At 41.2% G+C, this 17,730-nt stretch overlaps 1 protein-coding gene across 3 annotated transcripts; it reads left to right on the top strand.

The window, feature by feature from the left end:
* Nucleotides 1-1,218: 1,218 nt before the first annotated feature.
* Nucleotides 1,219-13,477, top strand: PARL (presenilin associated rhomboid like). 3 transcript variants are annotated; one of them, XM_014258409.2, is made up of 9 exons: nt 1,219-1,333; nt 2,050-2,190; nt 4,658-4,706; nt 6,080-6,175; nt 7,480-7,629; nt 7,948-8,018; nt 9,370-9,471; nt 11,274-11,371; nt 13,141-13,477. In XM_014258409.2, exons 2-9 carry the CDS (start codon nt 2,146-2,148, stop codon nt 13,256-13,258), a joined length of 729 nt encoding a protein of 242 aa, XP_014113884.1. In that variant the 5' UTR covers nt 1,219-1,333; nt 2,050-2,145; the 3' UTR covers nt 13,259-13,477. The 3 variants fall into 3 exon arrangements, with proteins under 3 accessions (XP_014113884.1, XP_087917263.1, XP_014113886.1); XM_088061137.1 differs by lacking the exon at nt 1,219-1,333 and adding an exon at nt 4,134-4,248 and having other exon boundaries at nt 2,054-2,190; XM_014258411.2 differs by lacking the exon at nt 1,219-1,333 and adding an exon at nt 4,134-4,248 and having other exon boundaries at nt 2,054-2,190; nt 4,658-4,762.
* The last annotated feature ends 4,253 nt before the right edge of the window (nt 13,478-17,730 follow it).

Here is a 17,730-nt window from a genome sequence, read left to right as displayed (position 1 = left end):
AGGTCCTGCTCAGTGGCAAGTTGAATATGAATCAGCAGTAACCTGGCAACCAGGAGGGCCAGCTGTGTCCTGGGGGGCAGCAGGCACAGCATCGCCAGTCAGGCCAGAGTGGGAATGTTCCAGTCTGCTCTGCTCAGAGATGGCTTCACCTTGAGTCCTGGGGGGGAGTTCTGGACACCACAATAGAAAAATCACATCAAGCTATTTGAGTGTCCAAAGGAGGGCCACAAGGATGGAAAAGAGCCTTGAGAAGCCAAATGAGAAGAGGCAGAGGACACTTGGTCTGTTCAGCCTGGAGAAGACTGAGAAGAGACCTCATTGCAGTCTGCGACTTCCTCTTGAGGGGAAGAGGAGGGGCAGGCACTGAGCTGTGGTGCCCAGTGGCAGGACCAGAGGGAATGGCCTGAAGCTGTGTCAGGGCAGGTTTAGGTTGGATATTGGAAAAAGGTTCTTCATTGAGACGGTGGTTGGTCACTGGGATAGGCTCTCCAAGGAAGTGGACACATTACCACGCCTGTCAGGGTTCAAGGAGCATTTGGACAACACTCAGGGATACATTGTGGGATTCTTAGGGCTGGTCCTGTGCGGAGCTAGTAGTTGGACTCGATGGCTCACGTTGCACCCTTGTGGGTCTCGTGCAATTCAGCATATTTTGTGATTCTGTGAAGTCTCGGCAGCCCATGGCTTCACGGCACCAGCACTGCTGACCAAGGGGGCCGCGGCGGTGAAGGCGCTGCCACGCTCATCATGGCGGCACAGCAGGCCCCACCCACCCGATATGGCGGCCCCGGGAGGGCTCCGACCCGGCGGCGCTGCCCGCTGAGCCCCGGCGCCGGCACCGGGAGCCGAGCTGGCACCCGTCCACCCTCCGTGCGGAGCGGCCGAGGAGCCGCGGGGAGCCGCGCCCGCCCTTTGCCATGCGGTGACCGAGCGGCTCCTCCGCCATCGGCGGGAAGATGTCGCCCGGCTGCCCCGGAAGCGCTCGGGGAGGCGCCAACATGGCGTGGCGGTGCTGGGCCCGCGCCGGGGGTCCGCGGCCGCACAGGTACTGCCGGCACGGCACGGGGCAGGGAGTGTAAGGGAGGAAAGAGGCTGTTGGGGCGGGCGGTGCTGACGGTTCGCGTTTCTCCCGCAGGCTGGCGGTGCTGCTGCTGCAGCCGCGGCGGGGTTTCCGCCGGGCGCGGCCGCGCCCGAGGAGCCCCCGGCAGCCGCCGCCGAGGCGCGGCCTGTGGCGCCGTCCCCGCGCCGCAGCCTCTGCCCGCCCTCACCCACCGCGGCCGCCGGCCGCCCCTCGCCGCGCCGCCTGGTGAAACCGCTCCTGTTCACCGTAGGGGTAAGTGGCTCCTGCGGGCCGGGTGCTGTACCCGGCTGCGGGGAGCGGGTCGGTAAGGACCGTATCCCATCTTTCTCAGGGGAATGCTTCCTTCTTGGACTTCGCTTCTCAGTACCTTAGAATTAACGCAAGGTTGTTGGCCAAATACCGTGGCGTTATACTGAGCTAATGCAAAGTAACTTCAGATAAATCAATGGAAATATTGTAAAGGTATTCCAGTTTCATTCCATTTCGGTGAACTTAGTCATTTCGTTGACCAGTTTTGTTTGTGAGCCTTTTTGATAAAGCATCCGATGACACTGGATGATTTACTTGAGTAAACTTGAGGAAATGGCCTCAAGATGCACAAGGAAAGATTTAGGTTAGATGTTAGGAAAAAAAAAAAAAATAACAGAAGGGGTTGCAAAGTGTTGAAACAGGCTGCCCAGAGCAATGGTGGAGTTCCCATCCCTGAAAGTGTTCAGAAAACACGTGGATGTGGCACTCGAGGACGTGGTGAAGTCGGTGGTGGTGCTGGATTGACATTTGGAGTTACTGCTCCTAAAGAAGTTTTCAGCCTTAAGGACCCTGTCATGGTGTGAGTCCTGTTGGTGAGCGGTGCCTCAGGTCCGGTTGCCGTGCTCGCAGCGCTCGGGGTGCGGCATTAGCCCGGGATGTGCCCTCGGCCAGGGCCTGGGGGTGGAGCGGTCACTGAGCCTCTGTCCGCTATTGCCCAGTTCACAGGCTCGGCCTTCGGCTCCGCCGCCATCTGGCAGTATGAGTCGCTCAAGTCGCGTGTCCAGACCTACTTTGAGGAAGCTCGAGCGGACTGGATGGATAAAATGCGGCCGCAGAAGAGAGGCGACTTCAGAAAGCAGGTACACAGAGCCAGGCCCGGGCTGCTCGCACGGGAGCGGATCCCTGCGGGACTGCGAGGCACAGCCGCATCTTTCCTCTGGTGTGCACATCGTTTGTGCAACAGATACTTGTCCTGGTTTTTCTAATTTGGAACTTGGAGAAATATTGGCTTCTCAAAAAATTACAGTAGATAAATTGACTTGCAAGGAAAACTGACAGAGTTAGTTCTAGAAAACTGTAACTCAATATCACTGCAAAAGTTGTAGTGGAAAAATAGAGAAAAATACCACCCATAGCTACAGGAAAGAGAGATTTGTAGTAAGAATTTGTTCCTCTAAACTAGGTACAGTTTGCTTTTTCACCATGAAGAAACCCCCAACAAATGTTCTTGCTGTATCTTAAGTGCTCTCAAAAGTGAACGTGACTTCCCAGAGGACAGAACTAGATTAAATTCTTAATTTCTTAAATTATGGATTACGTTTTCAATCTTATGGTTAAGACTTTTCAGAGCTCTGGCTTCTGAAATACATTTGTATTTTCAGCCTCTAAACCCTTAAAAATACGAGGTTTTAGAGGGCTTTTTTACTTTAAGAGCTGATATTTCCACACAAGTACTTTTGAGTTTGGGCAGCAAGAACAAAATAAGTGCTGCGAGATTTGTTATAAATTTAGTTGGCATCGCAAAAGTATCAGTCATTTAGTTTTTAATTAGGTATACTTAAAACTAACCTAAATACTCATGGATGTTTGCATTTGTTTCAAGGTTACTACTGGCTGGTGATAGACCAGGCTTGATACTCTTTCAGGTCTGCTTGTCCAAGGGAAGTAGGGCTGAGCATGGAGCTGGAGAGACTCGGGATCCTGGGCAGGACACACAGGAGGTGTTTTTCTAATGTGTATGGAGCACACCAGCACTGCTGTGGAACTGAGCATGTTGGATAACCCTGGTGAGCAGCAGAGCTCCATGTGGCTCCTTGCTCACAGCCTCCACAAAAACCCAGTGGGCTGGGGGATGAAGAAAAGCACAAAAACTTGGGGGTAAAGGTCAAAAAAATGTTTAGTAAGCGTGAGAAGAGAGAAGGAAACAAGTGATGCATAGGCTGTCACTCAATCTCCTGTGGAAAGACCGGTGCCCAACCGGTTCATGAGAAAAAAATGTTAAAGCTCCTGAAATTGCCTCTTTTGGGGGGATGATATTATTTGGTAGGGAGTATCTCTGGTTAGTTCAGGTCATTTGCTTGGTTGTGTCCCTTTCCAACCTGTTGCAGCCTGCAGCAGCAGAGCCAGAAATGCAAAAGATATTGATGTGGTGCAAACACCATTCACCAAAATGTAGAACATTAGTGTTATTAGTACTGACTTGGTCAAAAATCTAAAGCACAGAACCATGTACAAGCTGCTAGAAAGAATATTACTTTTATCCCAGCCTGCTTTCTTGCTTGGTGTGTATGAACTGCAGGGGAGATTATGATCAGCACTTAATATTTTAAATAATTATGCCTTTATACTTTTGTTTTCCTTCAAAACCTGAAGGGGAAGATCTGGTGATTAGCTATCCAAAAAAGAAAACTAAACTGTCCTGTTAATAGGCTTAAACTCCCAATCCCCATCTTCAGTGGGTAAGTTCTATTTCTAAGAGTTCAGGATTCACCTCGTTGTTTCTGAGGGCATGTAATCCTTGTGTTTTAGAAAAATGTCTGTTCTGTGTTCTTTGACTGAAGAATATCCTCTGCCAGAGAGTGAAACAAAAAATGCAATGAAGCTGTTACTTTCATGTAAATAGTGAATACTTTGTTTCATACAGCATTACATCCCCTGCCTTCAACCTGCAGATAATTTTATGTCAGTGTCCCCATCAATACGGTTGGAAAATACTCGTCCAAAATGGTTACAAAAGCTGAGGAAGGGAAAGGGGGGTGCAATTTATCTGTGGGCTGACTGCACTCAAAATAAACTTTTTCAGAGGTTTTAAACTTGGAGGAGGGCTGGGTGAACTGGACGCAAGGGGGAATGGATTCCACATCTTGTGAGCCACCTCTGCAAAAGTGATCCTGGCACAAAAGTGGAATCACTCAAAGGTGGGTGGTGTGATGTTAGACAGCATTAGGGTGAGGCTTAGTCGAGGCAGGATTTATGCTAACTTTGGCTAATCTGCTAAAGTCAGCATTATGGGCTATATCTTTGTTTAATGCAAGCAGGATAAACCCATTGGAGTTGTGTAAAAGGATATAACCTCATTCTTTCTGAAGAAACTCTTCATCCATATTGGGGTATTTTATGAAAAGGAGGGTAGATAGCTGTTCTTCAATAAGGAAAATGTCAACTAGAAAAGCTAAAGTAATCAGAAGTAAAAAAAAATTGAAACTGATTTACTTCACAGATTTCAAACAAATGCCTTCCACTCTTAAAAATTCATAAACTTACATGTCTGTTTTTGAAATTGCAAGTGCTTCAGGGTGGCACTGATGGACAACAATTCTGTTTCAGGTTAACAGCTGGTGGAATAACCTGACTGAGGGTCAGCGGACTGTGACAGGTTTGTGTTAGCTTACAAGTATTAGACATTCACAGGAAGAGAAATATGGCAAACAGGTACAGTATATTAAAACAGATGGCTTTCATACCATGTTTAGGTTATTGAGTGCAAAGCATGTGTAAATTTACACCTGCACATACACTATTTCTGCTACACTTCCTTCTCACAAACTATTTTTTGTATGCCTTAAAAAAGTTCCTGTGCATCTTTGTGAGAGGGTGTGGAGAATTAAGTAGAATCCTCCCCCAGCAATATTTTTCTCACAAATTATGGAAACCAGCAAATGCTTTTAGAAGTAATGTGTGTATATATTCCACTGAAAGGTAGGAATTAAATTACCTAATAGTTACATGTTTTCAGTATGACATAGGAAAAGTAGCAAAAAAATAGCCTTTGAGCTTTCCTTTGGTTATAGTGTAGTTTTGATTGGTTAGCCTAATGCTAGCTGAAATCCCTAAGATAAATGTAATGTGTGAAACAAAATTGATGAGAACTTGATTTGAATCCAATAGCTGAGCCCTATCTCCTGCTACATATTCTACATTAACTATTTACTGAATCTGTATTAGCAGGTTGTTAGTGTAAGGTTACTTAAATGCTATTTCTTTGCCATTTAACAGTTATTTTCACCTTTAATGTTTCCAGCTATTATAAAACATTATAAATACCTAAATGCTTGGAGAGAAATAGAGGAGGCACTTTAAACAAGAAATAATACATTTTCATTATGTTTCAAATAATTTACACTCTTACTCAAAGTAAAGTAAGATTGCAATAACATCTCTGAAGTAAAATGATGTGCATTTGCTGTCTCCCAAAGGTCACTGTGCATTAGCAATGCCAATTCAACTTTACAATTTTCTCAAAACCAAAGCCCCTCTCCAGAAATGAACAGGATGTGTACTGTGTACTTGTATGGTTCCCCCAGTCTTCTTCTCTTGTGCAGTTAAATGCAACTGTGCAGTAGATTGGTGTCATTTGGAAATAAACAGCAAGAGGGGCAGGAAATGGGACCTCTTAGCTGCCTCCTGTTTCACTGATTCTGCAATAGAATATAGCAGTTGGAAACCATAGCTTGAGCCTTCTCAGCACAGATCTTTCTGGACTGTTGGATTCATTACACTGTATGTTAGAACAGTTGCAATTAAATGTTACCTTTCTGAAAGACTTTCACTATATAAATGTAGCTTTCAGTGTTTTTCATTGCTTTTTCTAAACTGTATACAAAGTAAAAAGTGGATATTGCCTTTAATGGAATTGTGAAGAAAAATTACAATTCCACAATCTGCCTTTTTAAATACTTGCTTTCACTAAACATTATGGTGTACTGCATTCATAATTTGCTTTTATACTTTCATTTCCCCTCTTGATAGGTATTATAGCTGCAAATGTCTTTGTATTCTGTTTGTGGAGACTGCCTGGCATGCGACGGATTATGTTTACATATTTCACCTCAAATCCATCCTCCAGTAAGTGAACAATAATTTGCATGGCTTTCCTACACAGAGATATAATAGAATCTCTGATGACAATGCAGAAGGCTCAGGTGGCATGTGGCTTACCTGGAGCTCCATCACCCACAGGCTATCTCAGTCATGCCCAAACACATTATTCCATCTAGGCAGGAAATGGTTTGATGGGAAGAATGTTAGGAGTAATGGATCTGATTTTTTAAAACAAAGACAACTGGTACTTTTCTAAATATTTTAACATCAAAACTGTTGCCTGCTATCTGGCCTTTTCCTGCATGCAGTGGGATACTGCTCCTGCCTGAATAAAGGTGAGAGGTACTCTTCCCAGTGACATCAGCCAAACTGTACTACATAATGCCATTCATAAACTGGACTTAAATGTGATTATTTCCTCCCTTTAATGTTCTGTGGGATGCAGATAGAACCATCATCAATCACATGCACCTGTGCTTTCATCAGTAGACAAGTATTAGTCTGTAGGTTGTGCACAGAGTCCTTGCTGCAAAGCTCTGCTTTGAGTCATGTTAAGAAAACCCAAACAAACCCAAGCACCAACTTGGCTTTCACTGTGTGTGAAATGTGTTGAATATATTAACCTAGGGAAAAAATTTAGTAATATTTAATGGCAGAAAAATGAGGTTTCATTTCTACAGCAGGGAAAAGAATTAAAAGGACAAGGAGACAAATGTGTCGGAAGGTATTTCCTGCTATCCTCTTAATTTCTGCTGAAAACCTGGAAACTCAACCAGTTCCCCCACACACTCCAAAGCTAAAGATATCTGCTCCCCAGATCTGAGCATGTCATCCCAAACACTGCTATTTTAAATAATATTGACCTTCAAACCTGCTAATTGGCTTGTTTGCATTTTCAAGGCTGCCATGTCAGTGAGGAAAGCTTTTTCAAAAAGTAATGTTATCTTTTCTTTGAGTTCATCTTTGTTGCAAATTTCACATGGCTGCTCATTTATTAAAAATCCATATGCGTGTATAAATAAAATAGCTTTTTTTCTTTTTCAAAGCATAGGACACATCATAAGGTAATGTTTTCTATGAAACAATCCCCAGTAGGTAGCTAAGACTGTTATTACAACTTGCATATCTTTGTATGTTACCTTTCCAAAAGGCATTGCTTGGAATTTGAAATTTGTTTCATTGCTGGATTTATTACGTAGCTTGTATTTGAGAATCTAGGCATAATTAGCCTATAGTGTCTCTTGATAAATTTCTAGTCTACATGATGTGTAAGTTGAAGCAAATTAAAATACTGACTTATTTATGTGCATTGCTTTTCTCTTTTGTAGGAGCCCTGTGTTCTCCTCTGCTGCTCTCTACGTTTAGTCACTTCTCCCTGTTCCACATGGCAGCAAACATGTATGTTCTATGGAGCTTTTCCAGCAGCATTGTCTCTCTTCTGGGCTGTGAGCAGTTCATTGCAGTATATCTTTCTGCTGGTAAATATATATATTTACAACACTTAAAGAACATAAATATGTGTTCATAAAAGTAAACTGTGCTTTTAGTCACACAGATTGCTTTATACTAAAGGCATCATAATTGCTGTTGTACAGATTTTTGGTGGGTTTAAGATATTGGGCTTTGAAATATGACAAAACCGTATCTGGTTTTAATTCCTGCTTTATTACCAAAATAAAATAGCTCTTAATACAATCTCTTGGGATTTTTGTGACAAAAGATGGCAGTTAATTTGTACTTTCTGATGCTGGTCTGCATTTCTGTCATCATTTCCAGTAGCAACTTCTCTTTTTCAGGGGTTATCTCCAGTTTTGTCAGTTATGTTGCTAAAATGGCCATGGGAAGGTTTGAACCATCCCTTGGAGCTGTAAGTATCTTGGAATATGAGAAACTGATAATGATCTTTGAAGCCAATTTGAAAGCCTACTGTATTCTTTAACCTCTTTAAAAGCCAAGAGTATATCTGGGGTAATGGAAACTAAAAAGTTTTACCAAAATCAAGTAACCAGGTACAAACTAGTTGTCCTGTGCAACAACTTGCCTCTTCTTCAGATATGTTACCTCTGCTGCAGCAGCTGCCCAGAACTAACACCACTTAATGCTGAGGGTTGTAAATGAGTCCAGAACAGCAGGAGCTCTTGTCCCTGAACAGATCAGTTATGTAATTTTATTGCAGAAACGGTATTTCATAATTGTGTAGCAGTCTAGTCTAATTAAAAATAGAATACTTTGGAAAGAGATAATATAATCAGACAATCAAACTCAGCATGTGATCCCAGTGGATGTTGTAGGGCATGCTGTGCAGGAAGGGCAGCACTCCTTCCACAAGTCTCACCCAATGAATGATGTGAGGGAGGCTGAGGAGCTCCTGTAGCTGCCAGTTCTTTCCAAGTGTTTTTAGTGGTAGAATGTTTTAAAACACTTAACTTGCATTAAATTTGAAGTTAACCTAGACATTTGCCAGGTTTTAAAGGCTCTGTTTACTATACTGAATAATTTTGATGAAAGCCCAAAGTCAGATTCTCATTATTCTGTTAGAATGAGAAAAACTGTTTAGCTGTGCTGAAGTTAAAACTTCTGGAAAAGCTATCTGTGTATTGTCCCTTTGTCTTATAAATGAACTATATCTAGAGCAAGTTACTTTCCCTTAGTTTTACTGATCTGAATTTAGTGAAATTACCATGGATTGCATTAGTTTACTGCATTCAGAGCCTTTCCATTGAGATTATTTCAGGGATACAAAAGCCCATGGTCAATTTAGTACAGTCCAGGGAATTACTTGTTTCATTGACAAAAGATTTTTGTTCCTGTCCATCTGTTATTTTCCTTGATTTTGTACAAGCTTCAGAATTATTCCCTTCATCAGATGTGTCAATGCTTGATTAGTACAGACCCTAGATTTCTAGGGTTTACTTGGGAAAAAGCACATTCCAGAAATCATTACCTTAAATTTGGGAGTGGGTATTTTGTAATTAAATAAGAGGATTTGAAGGATGTTTTTCCCCAGTGTTTATAATTCCAAATATTGAAATTAAATAGTAGTGTCTTGTTTTATTTTTATTCTGAACTTTTCTGTGGTGCTTTGTACTTTGAGGTTTACCACAGGGGGCTGGATTTGAAAATAAAAGCCAAAAGGAAAACAGGTTCACATGCAGAAAAATATATTAACTCTCATGGAATATCTTAGCTTGCTTTGATGTGTTTTCCTGTATTCCCAGTCAGGAGCTATAATGACTGTCCTTGCAGCCGTGTGTACGAAGATGCCAGAAGCAAAACTGGCCATCGTACTTCTTCCGATGTTCACATTTACAGCAGGAAGTGTAAGTGCCTTGGAACTTGAAAGAGATGCTACTCTCAAAACATTTTTCCCCTACCTCTTCAGTATCTGAGCATGTGTCCTCTTCATCTGTGTTTCTAAGCTGTTAAGTTTATTTTGGAAGAGAAGAGGGGTCATGGAAGTCCCAGGGATTGATTCTGAATTGTTGCAGCCCAGCGCAATCTTTACAGAAGTGTGACAAATTCAGAATTATCCTAAATTCCACCCTCCATGGGTCTGTTTCAGATCTAATCCCAAGAGGTGAAAGAATTTGGGAGGGAGTCAGGTTTACCTGTGTGAGGAAACCTACATACACATCCTCTTTTTTCTGATGGGTGGTATTTTTTATAGCAGCACTTGAAACAGGCTGATGTAAAACTGGTATGTGGTCTTTAAAGAAAAAATTATCAAGATGAGAAAGAGAGAATTTCAATTCTTGAGATTATATTCCAGCCCTGGAGGAATATTTGTCTTCTCTTTTGCATATCATCTTTTGATACTTTTAGGAATGCTGTGGAATTAGAAGTAGGCTACTGAGACTTGTCTTCATGTGTAGTACTAGGACTCCTTTTTTTGTTTCATTAAGTTCTTTTATGCACATCCACTGCCACATTTAAGAAAAGCTTCTCATGTATATCTTAACTTGCTTTAATAAGTTAATCATCTTTGGTCTGCTGCTTAAAGTTGTTTTACTGCTTAAAGCAGTTAAGCCAGGTCATTCTAAGATCATGAGATTTAATACTTTTTGTAAGTGAAGCTTATAGATTTGAAGAAACATTCTTAGCTGTAGCCTTCATGTTTTTCTTGCACTTCTGCTTGAGTTGACCCGGAGATTTTTTGGGTTTTTTTTGGTTTTGTTTTTGGTTTTTTTTTGCATGCTACCCTTTAACTGCATCTTTCTTAAAAAAGGTGGTCAGGGTAGAAATACAGGCAGAGCCACAGAGAGCATTGCCATGAACAAGCACTCATTGCAACAACAAAACAAGAGCAGTATCAGCTATTGCAGTATAAACATTGGAATGATTTTAGCCCAACTATATAATTGTATATCTCAACTTTACAGACCCCTTTAATCTACCTTACCTATACTGTAATGGGCTTTCAAATTAAACAAGCCAGTGTAGCAATGGAGCTTTCACCTATGCTTAAGGAAAGAAATCCTGCCTAAAGTACCATTTCATCCAAGCGTTAAATCTGTCAGTCTTTATGAAGTCTTGTGTATTGACAGTTAGGGTGCCTCGTGTGTCCTGAAGATGATACACCAGCAGTTCATGCTGCTCTGGCATGAGTTGTTCACTGTCATCCTCCTTTTCTGCCTTCCAACAAATGTTTATATCAGATAACATAACAGGGATGCTGCCCCACATGTTCCATCCACTAGAGGGTTGTGTTCAGGAGCACAGATGCACATAAATCTAAGGTACATCAGAATTAGAGAATGAGAATGTTGCAATTACATATTTTGTGGTGTCTTTTATAGCATATACTCTTTCAATAAATTTCTGTTGCCTTCTGACCCAAGTTTGGAATGTATTTGTAGCTTTAGAAATGAAGATTGGAAGAGACTGAGTGTTTGAAAAGAACACACTCTCACCCTGCACTATTCTGTAGCTGCTCACATCTGTATTTTGACAGCCCAATACAGCTGGAGACCGAGTCTCTTGTTTAAAAACATTTTTTACAGTAATTTCTTTGATATAAAATTTATAGGATGTTCTTTGATTCCAAATTTTTGCTCTGTGCTAGAATAGAAATCATTGGCCATTTTATGCTGTGACTGTCCATTCCATCTTCTCTCCTTTCTAGGCTTTAAAAGCCATAATTGCATTTGACACTGCAGGGCTTGCTTTAGGCTGGAGACTTTTTGACCATGCTGCACACCTTGGGGGAGCTCTCTTTGGAATGTAAGTCTGTATTTACTAACTGTTTTATATTTAAATTAATCCTGTGTTTTTCTCTCTTCCTATATTGCTGACGTGTGGGGTGTTTTTTTGTAAAGTTGTCTTAACTAGCAATGAATACAACTCATTGTTACTCTTTTAGTGCTGTAAATTTTTATGAAAAACACTGTTAACAGATGAACTGAAAGAATTGAGCTGAACTGCCTGAGAATTGTGGATTAGATGTCAGGTGGTCCTGTAACCTGGGCTGGCTGTCTCTGTCCTGCTCTTGCCAGCACATTGAAAAGAGTCACAGGACAGAAAAGATTCTCACTAAACACAGAATGGACAAATTAAAATAACTTTAAAGAGCTAAAAAAATGTCTTTGTGTCAGTGTTTTTCCTCTAATTGCCAATTTACAGGGAGCTACAGAGTTAATAAAAGCTCAGGCCAAATTCCTTTGAGCAGCCTCTAGTGCAGTTTTTTCAGTGTTGCTGTATTGCCTTTGTGGGGAGCCTTCCTAATTAGTAACTACTAGAAACAATTTTGTAGGAAACAGTTCTCTATTGTTCCATGTTTCAACTACACTGAATTTTTTCCTTTCTACCCAATTGTACATCTGTTGTTAAATGCATTTTTTAATATTTTATGTAGGCATTTGAAAAGCCTACCAGAGATTTCACTAGGCCAGACTTAAAGGCAGTGTAACTAGCTTGTAGACCAAATAGTTTCCTATTCCTTGGCTTTGGTGTCAGTAAGCTCTGTGCTGTACAGTCTCCCTTTCTCCCCTTCTCTGGTATCACAAATGCATCTGATGTAGTCTTGCTAATAACTGCTTTCTGTCCTGATGGATCTGTATCAGCTTGTTCATTGTAATGAAGGAACAACCTGCATTGGTAGTGCAGATTCACATATTAAAAGGGGATAGCAGTTGTAGTAAAAATGGTCTAGTTGCCAAGTTTCTTGCTTTCTTGATCTATATATGTTTTACCTGTTTGTTCTACTCAGTGATGATTTTGGTCACTTCACCCTAAAAGAGGGCCTTATTTAGGACCTATGTTCAATGGCCAAAGTATTTTCTATACACTGCCTCCTGCTTTAGAAAGCAGCTGTAAGATTTAAAGGAATGGCCAGTTCACTGGCTGCTGGTTCATGAAAAGTGCTTTTGTTCCTCAGGACTCAGGTGTGGAGTTTGGCTTGGGAGAGAACCTTCAACCTCTTTCCATGTGATTGCTTCCCCTCATGCCTCTCTACTGTAACCTCCATTGCTTAATCACTTATGTTGATATTCATGTATTAGCATACATAATTGTCTGTGAATATAAACAAAGCTAGAACACTTTGATAGATTAATCTTCAGGTGCATCTAGAAGAAAATTAATTTTGAATGGAACGTGGTTGTTCTTTGTGGGGCAGTTGTATTTATATAGAGAAGAAAGAACACTTTTCCTTGGCATTGTCAGTAAGGATCAGCAAAACAAAAGAACTGTTTTAACAGTCTTTTAAATGGAGATAATTTTTTATGCCTTTCTAAATAGAAATCACAACAGCTTGAAATTAAGGGAATGGAAACTGTTCATTCTCAGGACTGAGAACAACAAAGTTAACTGTTTAGAGTTTAGAGTTAAGAGAATGAGTGGCTTACCTGCCATTTTCCAAGCAGGTTGTTCATTGTGCCTTAGTTTATCTTGTCTCTTGTAGTGAGTATTTACTTGGTTTCAGTGCTCAGCCTGTTTTCCTTCAGATGCAAAGAGAGGTCACAGTTAACTTTAACTATGCCTTTCTTTCCTAGGTGGTACGTGACTTATGGCCACGAGCTCATATGGAAGAACAGAGAACCACTGGTGAAAGCTTGGCATGAAATGAGGACAAAGAACACAGGAAAGGGAGGAGGTGGAAGATCTAACTGATTCAAATCCTAGAGATTCCTTGTGCCCAAATGCTGTCTTACTTGAAGACATGGGATTGAATTGGTTTTGAAGGTTTTTTTTGCTACTCCACATTAAGCCTCCAAGGAGCTGAAGTTTCTAATGTAACAAAATTATGTTACAAAAATGCATATCTATAGAAAATGAACTCTGACAAAGGTGGAACAATAAAGGTTTTTATCCTATTGCTTTCTGAGGTAACAGTCTGCATTACCTTTCTAAAGGTGGAATAAAACATGTTTTTAAATTAAGTGACCTAAATCTCTGTTAAAAAATAAAAAAAATGAGTACAACTGGTTAATACTAAGGAAGATAAACATTTTCAGAACTGAGGAAGTTAATGGATCACACACACCCCTAATGTCTGCCAGACAATACAAGGTGTTTTCCTAGAAGGGAAAGTGGGACTCAAATAAGGCCAACATGGTGAATTTCAGTGGTTTTTATTGTTGCAAAGATTGGATGAAGTGAGGCAATGGTCTTGCTTGATTCAAAACCTGAAATGCATGAAGCAATACTGGATTGTTTGCCAAGGCTTATGTACTGGTTTAATGGTCCAGCTTTGCCACCTGTGGCTTATTCAACTTCTGTTTTTCATTTCTGTTGAGTTCCAACAAGCTTTCAGATCTTGTTAGATTTTACTACAATGATACATCCTTTTCATAATTACGTGCAGGGGAAGAATGACATACTGTGGTTTTTGATATTCTATTGTGAGTTACACTGCTTTCTGTTTTCTTTCACTACACTGATTTGGGGGTGGGGTGGAAGGGTGTTCTTTAAGCTGTGCTGTATTGTTAGTTTCCTTTAAGGTTTTTCTAAGCATTTTAAACCTGTAACATCTGCTTCAGAATCTGCCAGTTTTAGAAAAGAAGCAGATTCAGTAAAATCTGAGATCAGCAACACTGTCACCAAAAGTAACTACTAAAGTAAACCTGAGGGTAGTACCATGACCAATGTTCCTCTTTCACAAGTAATAACTGGATTTGGGGTGTACTGCTACTCTGTGCCTGTTGTACAAGGATGATATTGAACCCATTGCAAAAGGCTGAGGAATCTGCCCAGACACAAGCTGGTGGGTTCAAGCCCTTAACTCTTTCCTGTCAGCTGAGTTTGTCCTTCCAATGGACTGACCTGCCAAAGAACAGGTTGCATTTGTAAGAAGCAACTTGTGGGTGTTTTTATTTTACAGCAGCGCCTCACATAAAATATATTTTCTGTGGGGAAAAGGAGTAAAAAATGCATTAGTTTTAATAAATGATGGAGTACAAAATTGGTGTAAACTCCCTGTCCCAGGCCAGTGCTTGTTCAGTTTTTTTTCTTCATTGGAAAAATGAGGCACTTGAGGATTTGTAACCTTCATGTGCCTGTCGCCATAAACACTTAAAAATGAAGGAGCTGGAGGATCTAATATTCCTTTGCTCTGCTCCTAAAGTTTCCTGGCTTTCAGTTTCCAGTCTATCCCTTACTCCCCTTTTTTGCTCTGTGCTGTGGTATTCCGGCCAAGCATGCCAGTTCCCAGAGCTTCAGCCACAGTGCAGCCCTGCCTGCAGCAGAGAGAGGGCAGCCGAACATGCAGCGAGAGCACAGCACAGCCAGGGAGAAGCCAGCAGCAGCAGCAGCAGATGATGGCCACTGAACAGGCTTGTCCTCAGGGAGCATTTCATGCCAGAGAACCTGAAAATCCATACCTCAGACTACTTCACATGCTGGGTTTACATCTATTGTGTTCATTCCTTTTTTCTCCCCATTTCTCTTCTTTGTGTTACCTCTTGTCCCTTCAACAACTTACTTAGTCCCTTCAACAATTATATTATTTGCTGAGAGTTTTTCAGAGATCCTGGCTGAAAGCAGCAGGGAGTAATGCTGCATAGAACCTGAAGAACATTATATTTTACAGGTCTAGTAGGATAAGCCAAAATTGCAATTAAGTTCTTCAACACAGCACCAGTACCTCCTGGCCCTGTATGGTCTGCAGGGAGTGAAGTCCCACCTGTGCTGTATTTGCCCTCCCGGCAGCATGTTGCTGCACCCTTTCGGCCTGCAGGAAAGGACTCAAAGCACCTGAAAAAAGAATCCTGGAACTGCCACAGAGGTTTGGAAGTCACCAGCTTTCCAGCCAGTGGCTGTGGTTTGAGGGACTGATGCCTAAGCTTCACATTAACTAAACATAAGAGCATTCACCCTTCTACAGGCTGTTCAGTATCTCCATTTTCCTCATTTATAGAGACCCTAGAGGTGTGTACCATATGTAAGGTTGTACAAAAATCTTTACCAAGCAGTGGATTTCATGTCATTTTGCACCTGAGCCTTTCTGCAGCATTGCCTGGGAAAGACAAACTACTTTTTCTGTCCAAAATGACTTTAAAACTGCAATAGGAAAACCAGTTCTCAAGTCACTCAAACATGGGATGCCCTGAAGTTACAACAGCTTACTAGAGTACATAAGATACCTTGCTGGCAAGTAAATACCCTTCTTGAAAAGTGTGGCATCAGCACGTGTCAGTATCTCAAAATTTAGTCACCTTTGACTGACAAATTAGAAGAATGACAAAAAAAGCCCAAAATCCAACCCCAGGGAAAAATAAAACAACAAAAAGAACCAATCATCTAAAACAAAACCAACCACAAGGAAAGACTTTCCCCTCCCTTTTCAAAGAGATTATTGTGAATAAAAATACAAAGTGGTGATTATGTGGACACTTGGCAGAGACAACAGCTAGTGTTTGTGTAGGAAAATTGCAATAAGTATAAAATCATGGTTAATCATGTAGAGACACAATTCTTCATCCTTTTAAGTCTGCTTTGCCCTTGCCATGTTTAAGGAATAATTTGTTTCAGTGATCTGCTCTATTGGAATTTAATTTTAGTGTTAAAACTCTTTGAGCTTTCAGCCCCCATTCCTGGCAGCAAGAGCTGTTTTGCTTTCTGATTTGATGGCTTTTGTCTTAGTGTTGCAGTATTCCACCCCTCCTCCTCCCAAGCTTTTAATCATGACAAATCTTCTAAATGTAGGCAACTTTTTAATCTCATCCAGCATCTTCTGGTTTTCCTGTCTGAGTTAGCCTTTGTGCCAATTTCATCCTACAAGCTGTGATGAGCAGCTGCTCAAAGCACTCCCTGATGCTGTAGGTGGGCTCTGAGACATGCAGTGCCAGAGCTGAACTCAGTACTAGGAAGCGTCAGGCACAGGATGAGCAGAGACATCCGATTTATTCGCCAATGTATTTTGCTAAGTCAGGCCTAGGAACAAGGATCAGAGTGTCATTTGTACTGTGCCAGTGATAACATGATAAAACAGATGTTCTGTTTTCTCACATGGCTGTAAAGTCTGTTTCTCTTTACCATATAAGATTTATTTTTAAAAATTACAACATAGAATAGAGCAGTTTTCTTGAACTGAGAGCAGTAGAAAATTAAAAAATGTCTTCCTTCATACTAAATATATTAAATAATATATATAATACATAAATATTTCTAAAAGTAGAATTACATTTGTGGGGTTTTCAGACAACAAATGAAACACAGCATCCAATAGCCTATATAGTATTGTGACAAGAGTTCTGTGTTAGGATCAAATTTTACCTGACATTTCTGAGTCTCCTTGCCCCAGCTAGCATGTGAGGAGGAGGTATGGTGAAAGTTAAACTGTTAGCAGCAGGGACAAGTGCTAAATCAGATATTTAGGACAACAGGATCATCTGCAAAGGAATTTCTTTTTATCCCATGATTGTGTTTCAGAGAGAGGCCAAACACCCAAGGAGAAGTTCTGTCCCAGTCCATATGTACATTTCTAGTTCTCCTTCACCCCAGGAGCAATTGCAAATCTGAAGTGAGGTGCTAATACACTAGGATAGAAACTGCTTAGCTGAAACACAGCAATACATCTTACCTTCTCAAGTTCCATTGCATAACTAATTTCTTAATAAATCTTCACAGAATGGTGTGGGTCGGGTTGAAAAGATCATCTCCTTCTACTCCACTGCCATGGGCACTTTCCACTATCCCAAGTTGCTGCAAGTCCCATCCAACCTGGCCTTGGACACTTCCAGGGATGGGGCATCCCCAGCTTCTCTGGGCAACCTGTACCAGGGCCTCACCACCTTCATTAGGAAGATTATTTAATCTAAACCTGCCCTCTTTCAATGTAAAGCCATTACCCCTTGCTTATCAGATAACCACCTGTAATTGGATTATTAAATTCTGAAATGAAATGCCTGTCCTATTAGCCTTTCAATAGATTCTCCAATAGGTGGCATATCAGTTTATCTGCATTCTTCACTTTTACAGCCTTGCATTTCACAGTTTGGTGACCCTTTGGGAGATTCCAGCTTTGGTAATAACCCACTGAATGGGGAATTGTGGAGGAGCATTATGTAATAAGTGGCTACAGTCCATAAAATGTCCAATTTCAAAAGCCTGGTTTTATTCCCGACGTAGTTCTGTGAGTTTCA

Source organism: Pseudopodoces humilis, chromosome 11, assembly GCF_049639895.1.
Source record: "Pseudopodoces humilis isolate 2021_Gansu_Grassland_sample_001 chromosome 11, ASM4963989v1, whole genome shotgun sequence".
NCBI classification, from domain to species: Eukaryota; Metazoa; Chordata; class Aves; order Passeriformes; family Paridae; genus Pseudopodoces; species Pseudopodoces humilis.
This window is presented reverse-complemented; position numbering and strand designations above follow the sequence as displayed.

Bases quoted from the DNA above. Each gene is read 5' to 3' on its own strand.
- PARL (XM_014258409.2), top strand. From the start codon at position 2,146: ATGGATAAAATGCGGCCGCAGAAGAGAGGCGACTTCAGAAAGCAG. The intron at 2,191-4,657 runs GTACACAGAGCC...ATTCTGTTTCAG, and splicing joins GAGGCGACTTCAGAAAGCAG to GTTAACAGCTGGTGGAATAA. The intron at 8,019-9,369 runs GTAAGTATCTTG...CTGTATTCCCAG, and splicing joins TTGAACCATCCCTTGGAGCT to TCAGGAGCTATAATGACTGT.